The sequence below is a fragment of the Ailuropoda melanoleuca genome, chromosome 14 (genome assembly GCF_002007445.2).
Source record: "Ailuropoda melanoleuca isolate Jingjing chromosome 14, ASM200744v2, whole genome shotgun sequence".
NCBI classification, from domain to species: domain Eukaryota; kingdom Metazoa; phylum Chordata; class Mammalia; order Carnivora; family Ursidae; genus Ailuropoda; species Ailuropoda melanoleuca.
In genome coordinates, this window is record NC_048231.1 from 67189107 (window position 1) to 67203185 (window position 14079).

General features: G+C 40.5%; 1 protein-coding gene across 1 annotated transcript in view; it reads right to left on the bottom strand.

Annotated features, from left to right (window-relative positions):
- LOC100474571 (kelch-like protein 14) overlaps positions 1 to 14079 on the bottom strand; it is a 96957-nt gene that overhangs the window by 62030 nt on the left and 20848 nt on the right. The window contains exon 3 of the mRNA XM_034642807.1: positions 6448 to 6569. Coding sequence (XP_034498698.1) covers positions 6448 to 6569 — 122 coding nt within the window. The remainder of the gene's footprint in view (positions 1 to 6447; positions 6570 to 14079) is intronic.

Genomic DNA, 14079 nt, shown 5'->3' on the forward strand with positions numbered 1-14079 from the left:
AAAATGAGAGGGCTGGGCTAGCAGATCATCTAATCTCTGAGTATTCACATTCATTGGCTTGCCAGACTTAGTCTGCACTTTGCCTAGGAATGACACAGAGCACATTTAAGCAGCAAATATGACTCATACCCCCTTTATACCAGACTTAGTAGCAAGTACCACAGCTTGTATGTAAAGAAAGCATCAGAATTATTTGTACACGTGCTGATCTCTGGAGAAAAAGCAACTGCTATATTCAAACCAGAAATAAAGTAAACTAGTTTTTCCAGGCACCCAACTTCCTTGAAATACAGTATTTTGGAAGTGACCACCACACATTTTTTTTTAAATCTATGAAAAATCCACTAATGCACTGGTGCATGAATACACAGCAGCAAATAATTCAAGATATATAGCAATGTGCAGCCATGTATCTCAAATTAGAATTGAGCTCATTGAAGGTAAAATTAGATGCTAACATATTTAAAAAGTCCAAACACAATTCTCTCTCCTTCTTTGTCCAAAGTCATGGAAACAATCACTCCATGAACCAAAATAAAAAGTTCCAAGCTAAGAGAGGACAACTGTCATGCTATTATATAAAGTCTTTAGATCACTATGTTTTCACTAACACCTCTCAGTTCTTACTTTGGGGGGGAGGCAGGGGAGAGGGAGAAAATGAATCTTAAGCAGGCTCCACACCCAGCAGAGCCCAAAGTGGGGGCTGACGTGGGGCTTGATCTCACAATCCTGAGATCATGACCCTGAGATCATGACCTGATCCAAAATCAAGAGTCGGACACTTAAGTGACTGAGTCACCCAGGCACTCCACTCAGTTCTAATTCTTAAACTGATCTCAACAATTCCTGAAATAGTCCCATATAATATGGTTCTTGGTTAATCCTCCAGCCCACCACATACTTTCCCAGCCTTGGGCTCTCCTAGAGATACACAAATTCATTTCATTTTCTAGAAGGCACCAGTTCTGTCTTGCCTTTTGGTATTCCCAGTACTAGACCCTATTACTAAAACACTTTTTCATCCGCTTCTTTGCCTTGATAATTCCTACCCATTTTCTCAACTTTACAGAAGGTCACTTTGAGGAAAGCTTCCCTAACCTTTCATATTTAGATTAGGGTCTCTTTTCTGTGCTCCCATAGCACCCTGAGCCACCCCTCTCAATTCCTTAACACTCTCTATTGTAATTGCCTCCTTAGGTTCTTGAAAGGAGAGATGATCTTATCCACATTCTACCCTCCCACCCAGCACAGAGTGGGTACTCAATAATTGCTTGTTACATGAAGGAATGAAGTCTGTAAATAAGTCTAAATTCTTCCCTGGGCAATTTCAGAGTCATTCTGGAAGCACCTAATTGTTTTCTGAGATTCTCCAGCGATGAGAAATGCACTGTCTATGGTTTCTGCATCCCTGTTTAGAAATGAAATGAAATTAAATAAAATTAAATAATTTGTGGGGTTTAGGTTTAAAGATAATATAAATAAAGGAAACCCACAGGTATAAAACCCTCAATTGAATTTCCTTTTCATTCTTTCTAAATAAATAATCATAAGAAATGATTATTAGCTTTTGACTAACTTGACTTTCCCTCCAACATATCCTCAAAGAAATAAACTGAAATTAAGAAACAGAGGGGCCAAGGAAGAAGTCCAGGTGAAAGTATCAGTGTGCAGGCTTATTATTTCCTGAGTAATCAGCAATTATTAGGTATCGGATATGATCAAACCTGTATTTATTCTTGGAACTGAAGTTCACTGTCTTATATAAGATTTGCTTTCTTGGTACTATTCTTTCAACATTTATGGAAAGTATATATATATATTTTTTTTTAAGATTTTTTTTATTTGTCAGAAAGGGAGAGAGCGCATGTACGAGCAGGGGGAGTGGCAGGCAGAGCAAGCAGAGGAAGAAGCAGGCTCCCTGCTGAGCAGGAAGCCTGACCTGGGGCTGGATCCCAAGACCCTGGGATCACGACCTGAGCCAAAGGCAGATGCTTAACTGACTGAGCCACTCAGGGATCCCTGGAAAGTATATTTTAAAAGAAAGAATGAGGGGGCAGCTGGGTTGAGTAACGGATTTTTGATCTCGGCTCCGGTCATGTCTCGGGGTCATGAGATCGAGCCCCATGGTCAGGCTCTGCACTGGGCATGCAGTCTGCTTGGGATTCTCTCTCTCCCTCACCCTTAGTCCCTCTCCACACTTAAAAAAATAAATAAATAAAATAAAGAGTCCACCAGCCTCTGATCTTTGTGACTCTCCTAAAAGAAATCAGTGACACTCAGACCCAGGACCCCTTCCATGTGGATGGGATCAAATTTTATGTCCTCCAGGGATCAGAGGAGACAGCCCAGGAAATCTCCATGCAATGGTTTCCTGTATGTCCTGCCACTGAAAAATACAAGGCCCCCAATCCCTGAACTATCAGGTAGAAGAGAGAGCCACAAATCAACTGAAAGGAAGAGGGGGAAAAAGGCCATTTCCCCCTACCTCCGGCAAAGGGAACTGAGGTGGCCAGAAGAAGGAAGATGCCTTTCTAGCTTAGTTCTTCTAATTTTCATCTTAACGTTATTAAAGGGAAGTCTTCATGATTGCTCATAGAAGGCAGTAACAAGCACCTAACAAGTAGAATGTCTCATCTGAAGGAAGTCAGCCCCAGGAAACACCTTTCTCCACCAGTGAAGGCCTTGGCCAATGGGAAGCATGAAGAAAGTAGGCTCCTCAGTGCTGTCCCTTGCAGGGGGGTGGGGGGACGTAAGGGACCTCTACATGTGGACTTCATAAAAACTTTGATGTGTTATGAAAATGTCTAAAGTAGCCACGGGAATTGTTTCGTTTTATCTGTGCACCAAGGATTTAGGGCCTGCAAAGTGCAGGAGGCATGTTTTTTGCACTGGCCATTTTAGTATTCATGTCTCCTGTACTGCTTTCTAATAAGTTAAGAATGAAACGGGAGACTGCGTGCAGGAGTGAGAAATGCAGGGAAAGCAGTACTGTAAAATAAAAATGAACGAAAGTGCATCTCAACTTCCCTTCTATTATTAACAGTCGAGAGAAAAACAATGCCAATTTTACTGTTATTACTTAACATTTTACACTGACAAAAGGACTTTACAGTCATTTGTACATGTGATTTCTCAATACTTTCTCTATGAGAAACCACAGAGGTCTGTTGCTACTCTCAACATTAATTATATAATGTTATATTAAATGATTTTTCCAAAGAGGCGGATAAAAATGCAATCTGTGTCAGCATGTTACCAAAACAGTCTTTTCAGTGAGAATAATTGTTCCCTTTGCTGTTTGGGTAGACCAGACCGCGGACTGGCTGACGCTTGGATTTGGTTTTCATATTTACGTGATGTAGATTCACTTTCTCCCTTCTACTCCCCTCCTCCACTCAATTTATTATTATTTGTGTACCCCTTAAACTGTGATTCTAAAACATAACATAACAGGGTAAGATCTAGAGAAAGTGATGATGGCCTTTCCTTTGCATTTTTCTTTGTTATATAATTTGTGTAAGCTGTGTGGCTGCAGTAGCTGGGGATCTGCGCTCCTGCCTGTGCAATGCCATCTTTCTCGAAGGAGCGTCTTTACGAGACAGGCTGAGAAATAAATGCATGCTCAAGCCACGTGGGCAAAGAATTCTAAGATTCAGAGGCTCTAGCTAACCTCAAGTTTTAGGTTTTTGCTGGTTAGCATATTTGCTTATTCATATGGAAACAGCCATTTAATAAACAAGCAGGCCCCAAGCTGGGCACTGTCTGCTAGCATGACTGTCATCCACCTCTCCCTGCCAACAAGTTTAGCGGTCCTTCAGGGTCAAAAGAATGGCAGTGGGAAGCTCTGAGATCCCTAAAGCTTCGTTGGATTTAGGGAGAATTTGGATTTTTTTTTTTCCTATTCCAGTGAGAAACCGTCCTTCCTTTATTGTTACATGGCCCCAACAGCATGGAAATCTGTCAGTGACCTGACTTAGTTATTAGTCAAATAAGATGCCTTAATTAAAAAGTGCACACCAACAGCAGGAATGATCCAGATAAACTGTCTCTATCTCTCCAACAAACCTGAAAAATATGCCTTCACTTGGGGCCTTGTAGTCACAGCCCAGCAGGTAATAAACTCTATTTTTTAAAGTACAAGTCCCAGTGAAATGAAGAGCATAAGCAGAGTAGACATTTATTTCAAAGCTGTAAGCATGCCTGACTATAGAAAAGAGGTTCAAGATCTTTGCGTATGCTCCCATTATAAGAACTTTTCTATACATTCCTGTCTTTGTTTCCTTCCATTTCAAACCTGGTGAATGGAGTCAACCGACATTTATCTCTACTTCTGAATCTATAGATTACCACGTGCAACATAAGAAAACTATGGAAAATAGTTTCCTGGCTCCAGGACCGTGGGTCCAAGTGCTATATCTGTTGCAGTGTAATTTGTCTCCCCTCTGCATAGAGAGCTTGAGTTGACTGACGCCTCTAGGGTAGAAAGATCCACACAGTCCTTGTGCTGAGACCGCTGGTGGTGATATAATAATGGGCATAACACCTGGAATTGGTTGAGCTCACGCTATGTGCGAGGTGACTTATAAGTAAACATGAAGAAGCCATGACTTGGGACATTGACATGCCTTGCTCAAGGTCATAGACATGGGTTTGAACCCAGGTCTGACTGATTAAAGTTCAGGCCTTCTTACCACATCCTTCTAAGTAAAGAGTTAAATCAGGCAATGTGGAAATTTGAGTAGGGTGACCCTATGTTCCAGTCTATACCTATTGTCCCAGTATAATCTGTAGGTCCCCGTGTCATGCTCTAAAGTGTCCCTGTTTGGAGAATAAATTGGATGATCACTCTGTCTCCGAACAAGGTTTAAAATGAATGTAAGACTTTTCTTAGGTATTATTCACGATGCTTTAATTAATCTTTTTGCCTTTAATGAAGGGCTTCAAACCAGTAGCAGTTTGGGCTTTGCCTGATGTATTTGGGAAAGCAGATGGATTTGTGAATGAGTATCACTTCTTTGGCCTCTGTGAATCTTTGTCTTTCCTTTCTCTTCTCTCCTCCTCCTAGCATCAGTGTCTTAGTCTGTGGAGGCTTTCTCTATTGATCAGTGTCAGATAATTGATTCTTTGGTTTTACCTTTAACATACAACTTGGTCACTCATTCAGATGTTCAAATCACTATTAATGGTCCTTTTGTCAAAAAAGGGAATAAAAACCATGTTAAGGATTTCTAACTTATTTTTCTTCCTTCCTTCTCCTTCAGCTTGCTGCTATCATCCCCCCACTTCTTTCCTACAACCGTAGTGCATGGCTGTCCAGGGAGTTTCCTCGTTGCAGATCCTGGACAATGCTACCGGCAGTCTCACCGGGGTAAGCCAGCTCCAAAATGTATTATTTCAAGCACCACCTCACATGTCTTTGCGCCTCTTCTGCTCTTATGGGCAAACTGTTGTCCTGTTTCTATTATTTTAAAGGGCTTTTAGTAAGAGGAAAGGAAATGATTTTTAAAAAATCTGATAAAATATATAACTGCTTAAAAGACATATGCTATAAGAAAATCTAACTTTTTCTTTTGTCGGTTTTAAATGTATGGCTTTGATTTATGGATCAAAATTACTCGTTTATTATTTTATCTATACAGCTCTGGGCAATTTTGACAGTTAAAATTTAGTTTTATTGACCAGTGCAGCCACTGTGCCCACAAGGGGACTGGTGCACACAGCCTGCTGCACTCAAGAAATGATGATTTTTGATTCCATGACTGAGTCAGATTGGGAATCATAACCGATATAACAATAAGTTCCCAATCTCAGTGCCCAAGGCAAGAGGTTTGCTGTAACACACAATGACCCTTTAAGGAGGGGAGGAAGAGAGTCCTGGGTGGAAGTTTGCAAGCACAATTGAATGCAGCTGGGATAGGCCACGGATACCCGGATACCCGTCCATCCAAACTGTGGAGCTACTGCTCTCGCTCTCTTGAGGGGAGTGTTTCCCTAGGACCCAGTTTCACAGATTAGAGACAAGTGAGCAGAAAATGCCTAAAAAGCAAAATGAATGTTAGTTACAAAGACAATGAACGAAACACCCCTTCTGATGTGAGAAAGTTTACTAGGGCTATTAACCAACCTTTCACTTTTCGATAAGCAAAAAAAAGAACGGAGGCACGTCTTTCGGAACATCTCTGTGACCACCCCCTCTCTGTCACAGAGACGCAAACTCACGCAGTGCTTTTAGGCCAGTTTAATTTAGGCCTATTTGGCTACCAAATTGGCCACCTCTGCAATGTTAATTTAGTCTTTTACTCTAAATCCCCTGTGATACATAAACAGACCTCCAAAGAGTAACAAATCAATAAAATGTCTAATTTGATTAGCCATGTTTTCAAATTCATCGAGACAGCTCTAAGCTGAAATAAATAGGTGGGTAAATAAATAAAGAAGGGCACTCACTTGTGAGTATTTTCCACGTCTTCTTTTCATCATCGTAGTACTGAACCAAGTTGCTGGGGAGCCGGTCTGGCCCAGGAGGCAAGCCTCCGACCAATAACAGCATTTTCTTGTTAGAGCGAATTCTTCACCCAAAACAAAAGAGGAGATGAATAACCACATTATTGTAGAGCCTTTTTAGTGGCGACGAAATCATAACCATCAAAAGAATGTTCCTTGCTTGCAGATTTCTATTTCATTTTTTCCTGTTTCTTCTCCCATTCATGTCTCAACAATTTTTTTGAACCAAGCAGAAAAATGATCAGAAGAGCAGCAAGGCCCGCCCCCATCCCCCCATCCCTGGGCACCACTGGCAACACAGCAGCACCAATTGGTAAAAATGAGACTGTGAGGTTGTTTTGAGCCTCCCCAGAGTGGAGCCCTGCCAATGCTTGCCACTGATCCGGCGGCAGGAACCTGCTCAGCTGTGCAAAGTCACTCTAATTCCCTCCCTCTGTTTTTCTACCTTCTCCCCCAGGGGGCAACCACTGAAAGGAGTGACTACCCACCCATCAAGAGCTGGCAATTCGCTGCTATTAACCGTGACTGTGATTCCCAGTCTGCCTGGCAGTTCCTGAGAACAGGCCTGCAACATCTCATATGCAGTAAAAGCTGTACGACACACCCTGGCCGGCACACTCGACCTGATGGATGTGTGATCCTCAGGAAGGCTAATGGATTGAGCGCACTCGCTATTGGAGCAGGAAGAGGAGGCCCAGACCCCCACGAGGGGCCTGCTGATTTAACGGTCGCTTTACATATAATTGAACTTTTCATTTACCTGAAAGGCTGAAGGTGGTGGTGGAAGAAACGGAACAACCATGACTGAAGGAAAAAAGTCAATAAATACAAAAGGGTTCCTCTTACATATGATTGCAACCCACGGTGGCGGCTGGAATCCGTTATTACATAGTCAGCCCATCGTTCTGATTCAAGGACGCTCGGCAAAGTATGCCCTTGTGGAGAAGCACTGTTTGTTGGTTAAGAACCTAACATTCGGAGAGTTAACTTAATGCAGTTAATGACATTTCCATGTGAAGGAAAGGAACAGGAGAATTCCTTTAATGAAACTCTGGTGCCACTGAATGCATTGTATATACCTCAGTAGAAAAAACACCTTCTGGAGAAACTCCTATCAGGGAATCATGGATAGGCGGAGTCCTACTTCCAGAAGGATGCCTAATGTAGTATCAGCTTGCAATATGAATTTTGTCATGAACAAAAAGCCCCCTCGGCTTTTCGAATTTAAAGTACTTTGGAACTGTACCCATATGCCTTGTAGACCAGTAGTTGCGAAACAAAACCGGAATGCAATGGCGAAGAGCTCCATACTATGAGGATTTCAGTGATCGGGGTGGGTTTGCTAAGAGGGGTGATGGAAACTCAGTGCAGTAAGTAGCTTTCTTTTATTCTGAAATGAGAACATATGTAATTGATGTGCTATAAAATCTCCTAAATGCATGGTTACAGAACTAACGTAAGACTATTTCATTATTGTCGTTTTAGTCCAAATAATCAACCACTGTGTGAGTATAAGACAAGTCGAGATGAGAGCAAATACTCTTTTTTAGGTTGCTGCTATCGGGGACCCTGTGGAGACCGTTTCCTGTTCAGCTGGAAGGCGCCATTCGTGGCTGTCATGACAGGACACATCTGTGTGCTGCCAGACTGTGGTGGGGGCAGGTAGACCAGTATCTGTGGTTACACAGAAGAGGAAAGGACTCAGGGAAGTGGTAGTGTGACCAAAGCAATATAATTAAATCTCTGTTTTAGTATTTAAATAAAGGTACTGCTTTTAAAATGTGTTTCATGAATGACAAATGGAGAGAAATGAATGACTTAATAACAGTCGTAGGGTTGTTCCATTAACTGATAAGGCCAGCTTCCCCGGACATATCCACATTGGTGATTTCCAACAGCAATTTAGATGGACCATCTCTGCAGATGAGGAAAGGATCTAGAGTCTTTGTTCTCTCTGCCCAAAGAGCCACTCGCTGCCATCTGTCCTCTAAGAACTGGCCTGAGACTACCGGTACCTAAGCCACTGAACAGTTGGCAAATGGTAACAACCTTCACCCCTGCCAACAATGACATGATTCAAAGGGCTAGCTAGCATAGCAGCAATGAAAGCCTCCACATCAACTAAGATGAATCTCTAAACCATCCAGCCTCCTCAGGGAAGGTGATGAAGAATTACATGGAAGGAGAGGAAACTCTACCTACCCTCATTGGTTGTGTGTTTTCTGCGACGGAGTCGTGTTTTAAGGTCATCATGTATGGCCTTGTAGTGAGTGAAAGCACATTTTAAATCTTGCATTACTATGTTCGTATTATCATTCATGAAACTTAGTAATGGCATTTCCCTTGGATTATTTTGTTTCTAAAGTTGTGTCACTCAATCTTCTAACTCAGTATCGATATTATTTAAGTCTAAATAAAGTTTAAAACTCTACCTTGTGATGGTGAATCACATAGAAACCCAAAATCGGATAAAGCATGTGAGAAGTAGCAGACGGCAGAAGAAAGAACGCACGGACTCACAGGACACACGCGAGTGTTTTTCTCCCCATTGTCTCCATTGACTTTCAAAACAGCCTTAAAGCCACAGAAATAACTCCATTTTACAGGGACGTTAGAAGGCTTCCATAGTAGAATAAAATGGCATAAACAGTGTTTAGACTCAGGCCTCTTAATGCTACCAGGCCTAGGATCTTTCTAAAATCAAATATATTTTTTAACATTTTTTTAACTTGTAATTTACCATAACTTCTGATTAAGACCCAGATGACCAGGATTCTAGGACTAATTTTCTTTTCTTTTTTTTAAAATCAAGATTTTATGGGGCGCCTGGGTGGCACAGCGGTTAAGCATCTGCCTTCAGTTCAGGGCGTGATCCCGGAGTTATGGGGATCGAGCCCCACATCAGGTTCCTGCCCTGGGAGCCTCCTTCTTCCTCCCCCACTCGCCCTGCTTGTGTTCCCTCTCTCACTGGCTGTCTCTATCTCTGTCGAATAAATAAATAAAATTTAAAAAAATATTTTATTTATTTATTTGAGAGAGAGAGAGAGAACCAGCAGGAGGAGGGGTAGAAAGATAGGGGGAAGCAGACTCCCTGGTGAGTAGGGCCCACCATAGGGTTCGATCCCAGGATCCCCAAGATCATGACCTGAGCCGAAGTCAGATGCTCAGCTGACTGAGCCACCCAGGAGCCCCTCTACGGCTAATTTTCTATTCAGCAGAGTAATTTTGTATAAATTACTTGGCTTTTTGGAGCCTCTGTTTTCTCATCTTTAAATAGATTAATAGTATCTGACTTGCTTCTTCAAGGGATTGTCATGAGGATTACATAAAATGATGAAGTGAAAGTTCTGTGTAAACCCTAAAGTAAATTATTTTTTTAAAAGATTTTTATTTATTTATTTATTTGACAGAGATAGACACCCAGCAGGAGAGGGAACACAGGAACACAAGCAGGGAGTGGGAGAGGAAGAAGCAGGCTCCCAGTGGAGGAGCCTGATGTGGGGCTTGATCCCAGAACGCCGGGATCACGCCCCAAGCCGAAGGCAGACGCTCAACGACTGCGCTACCCAGGCACCCCTAAAGTAAATTATTATTAATCTGTAGATATTGGCAATACAATGTGGGCTTCATTTCAACATACCAAACCTGATTAAATAGTTAAAAAAGAAAAGTAATATTTTTCATTGAGATTCTTATTGAGTTCATGTATATAAATACAAGCTAATTAAAAGGACTTCACTACCCAGTTGTTATCTTATATGTTCATAGAAAATTATCACTTTAATCATATTGGATATCTTTTGAGCCTTATTAGAAGAAAATATACATCTGGACAATACATAAAACTGAAACTTTCTGGATCCAAATAAAGGGCACTAATAGAGATCACTCTACATTTCTTGTTTCTTAAGAATAAAACAAATGAGAAAAACCATCACATATTTTACTTTGATATAAATGCAATGTCAACTATTCAATTACTCCTAGAAAGTAATACACGTGAATAATTCCTGTGGAAAAGCTTCCATTCTTTTTACAATGTGCAATTATAATAGTGACACTGACAATAATGACAGATAATAATGAATGTGTATTGGATATTGAAACCTCTGATTATCATGCTATTTATTTGATGTGTGTGAGCTTCAATTTGGAAACACCATGATAAAAAAGATACCCTGTGAACCAGAAAAGTAAAATTAGGAGAATCTGAATTAACTTGCTGAAGGGGGTTTCAATTATTCTTTTCTAAATAATTGCAGCAGAGCCTTACAGGTTTAATTTTAGATTAGGAAAAAATCTACAGGTGTAGCCCTTTTGCAATAATTAGAGTTCCTTCATCTGGCTACCTGGTATACTTTTTAGAAGCTCTTTCCATAGGGAACCAATTTAGCCAAAGTGAATATGGTCTCTACAGATTTGTTAATAATTTTAAAATACTCCCTTTTACTCCTCAATTTAGCACCACCTAGACCAAAGTAATGTATTTAAAAGACAAGGAATTACAGACAAAGTGCTTGGCATATCATGATTAATAACATTATTTAGATGCCTTTGATTTGGCTTCCCAGATTCTTGCCTAGAAAAATATAAGGTTAAAAAGGCGATGGAATTTGAAGGTCTCCTTTGTTCCATCTCAGTAATTGCCCAACATTTACCATGTGTCACATTTGTGTGTGTGTGTGCGTGCGTGTGCGTGTATGTGTGCACGTGTGCTCGCACGCATATGTACTTTGGTTCCAGGGATGAATGATTGAAGGATGACCTAAAACCTCTTGGTGTAAACAAATTTTTCATCATACTGGTGTTCTAAGTACGGTAAAGTCTCATTTATTTATATTTCAGTGATTTGGAACTTTAATAATTGGGAAACAGGCCAGATAAAGTTTACCTTTCCATGATACATGGGAAAAATTTTCATTAACTAGATTGCAAGGAGAGTTTTAACCTGTTGAATAAATCAGGTGGTCTGCTGGCAATTTAGACTTAATTCATTTTACAGATTACAAATCTGTCTCATTTATTTATTAAAGAAAACATTCTGCAATCTTCTAGGAATCATTAAATCAGAGAGTTAGAAAAGAACTTTGAAGTAATCTAGTTCAGTGATCCCCAAGCCTGGCGAGTCACCAGGATCACTGGAGGGGATTACAAAATTTAGATTCTTGATCTAAAATCTCGGGTGCCCACTCCCAGAGATTATGATTCAATTGGGATGATGCCTTAAAAATCAATAATGTTTCACAGTCTTCCAGTTGATTCTAACAAGCATATAGCCAGGCTTGAGGTCACTGACTTGGTCCCCCTCTCCCTATAAAGTAGAAATCTTTTAATAGTTTTTTCATAGGTAATTATTCTTATCAATTTGGCAATTTATAACAAAATGGACTTTGGTTTTTCAAATCCACTTTATTGTTGAAAAATGTTGGACAGTTGTGTTAAAGATATTTTTTTTACCTTATGCTGAGCTGAATATCTATCTAAGTTTTCTAGAAAAAAAAGAGCAAGTGCCTATCTTTGGTAGCACTTCAAATATTGCAAGATAGTTGCCCTGTCTTCTCTATTCTGTGTGGAAAATCATCATTTCTTTCTGAGAAAGTTTCCGTTTTCCCTACCATTATACTCACCTCCTTTGAATATCTCTACACTATTGTTGTCCACTTTTTAAGATGTGACCAGCATTGTACACAAAATAACCAATATGATGTGATATGATGTATATTTACATATATGTAAGGATATATGTAATATATATTTTAAGGCTTTCTAAAGTTACAGTAGTCTTTTAGAGGTCACAGTGCAGTGTTGGGCTCCTGTTCAGCTTCCAGAGGACCATGAATACAGATTTTTTAAAAAAACCAAATGTTTTCAAGCCAGGTTTTTTCCTATCCTATACTTCTTGTGGTTAAATATTTTAAACATCGGGGTGTCTGGGTGGCACAGGCAGTTAAGCGTCTGCCTTTGACTCAGGGCGTGATCCCGGCGTTATGGGATCGAGCCCCACATCAGGCTCTTCTGCTATGAGCCTGCTTCTTCATCTCCCTCTCCCCCTGCTTGTGTTCCCTCTCTCACTGGCTGTCTCTATCTCTGTCAAATAAATAAATAAAATCTTTTAAAAAAATATTTTAAACATCAACGTGTGGCTATTTTTAAACGTTTTTATATTCTCTACTGACTTAGATATCTTGTTTCAATTCACTTATTATTTAGCAGTTATTAACTGAGCTCCTACTATGTTCCAGGTACTGTTCTAAACACTAGTGCTAATGGTGGTAACAAGAGGGATAAATTCCTTGTCCCTCATGGCACTGACTTCCATCCTAGAGGGGACATCTATTGAAAACATCATGATTCTTGAAGCAGGGGGCCTGGTTGTTAAGTTGTTAAGGGTATAAGTCCTACAATTTGGGCAAGACCCCAGGTCTATTTTATTTTATTTTTTTTAGAGAGAGCAAGTGAGCAGATGGAGGGGCTGAGGGAGAGGGAGAGAGAATCCCAAGCAGGCTCTCTGTTCAGTGCAGAGTCCAGCAGGGGCTCAATCCCACAACCCTGAGGTCAGGACCTGAGCTGAAACCAAGAGTCAGACACTCAAGCGACTGAGCCACTCAGGTGCCCCTGGCTTTAGCTCTTTTGAGATGCATGACCTTGGCCTAGCCTCTTTCCCCTTTTTAGCCTTATTTATAAAATAGGGATACCAACAGACTTAAGGCATGGGGTTTTTTAAAAATTAAATTAAATAATATACGCAAAGTGTTTATAGTAGTGCTAGATAAATGCTATCATTACCATCCTCCTCCTTATTGCCCTCATGAGTGTTTTTTAGCTATTTCTTCGTGTAATTTGCAGGTTTGACAAGCTAGTGGCCTATGTCCCCATCCCAGTTTTATTACTTAAAAATAACAGTACTGTATTTCCATTGTTTAGATATTTTAATTATCCTAACTTGTTCTCTCTGAAGCAATACTAACTCATTGGGGTTTTTACTCTAGAATCCCTCATATATGGTGTTTAGGAATATATAGTCTTTTTTTTTTTTTTTTTGAAACAGAGATTTGATGGAAAAACTAAGCGGTTTTGAAGTGGCAAAGTAAACTGGAGTATATAATCCCATCCTCTAAAGGCCACGTTAATTTTAATGTAAGAGTCAGCCAGACCTGGATTTAAGTTCTCTTTCTGCCACTTCAGAGGTTTATATCCTTGGGCTGGTATTCCACCTCTTCAAGCCTTAGTCGCTTCATCTGTAGAGTGGGAATGTCACAAGGGTTAAGTGTGATAGGAAAATAAGTGGTTGCTACTTGTGAATAAAACCACCTTCCAGAGCCAGTCCCTTTAACAAATGGCAAGTACTTTGTGTTGATGACGCCTTGGAAATGAGCGTCTCTGCCTAGTGAAGGGAGAGAACAACTGATACCTCTGACATAACCCAATTTCAATGGACTTCACTACGCCTATGATGGCTCGGCATTTTACAGGAGCAGTGAGTGAATGGGAAATTTCACATCTGGTCTGGGGGGTGGGAAAAGGCAGGGAGATGCAAGCCCCCAGGGATTCTGAGAAGTGAGGATGGGTTTGGGA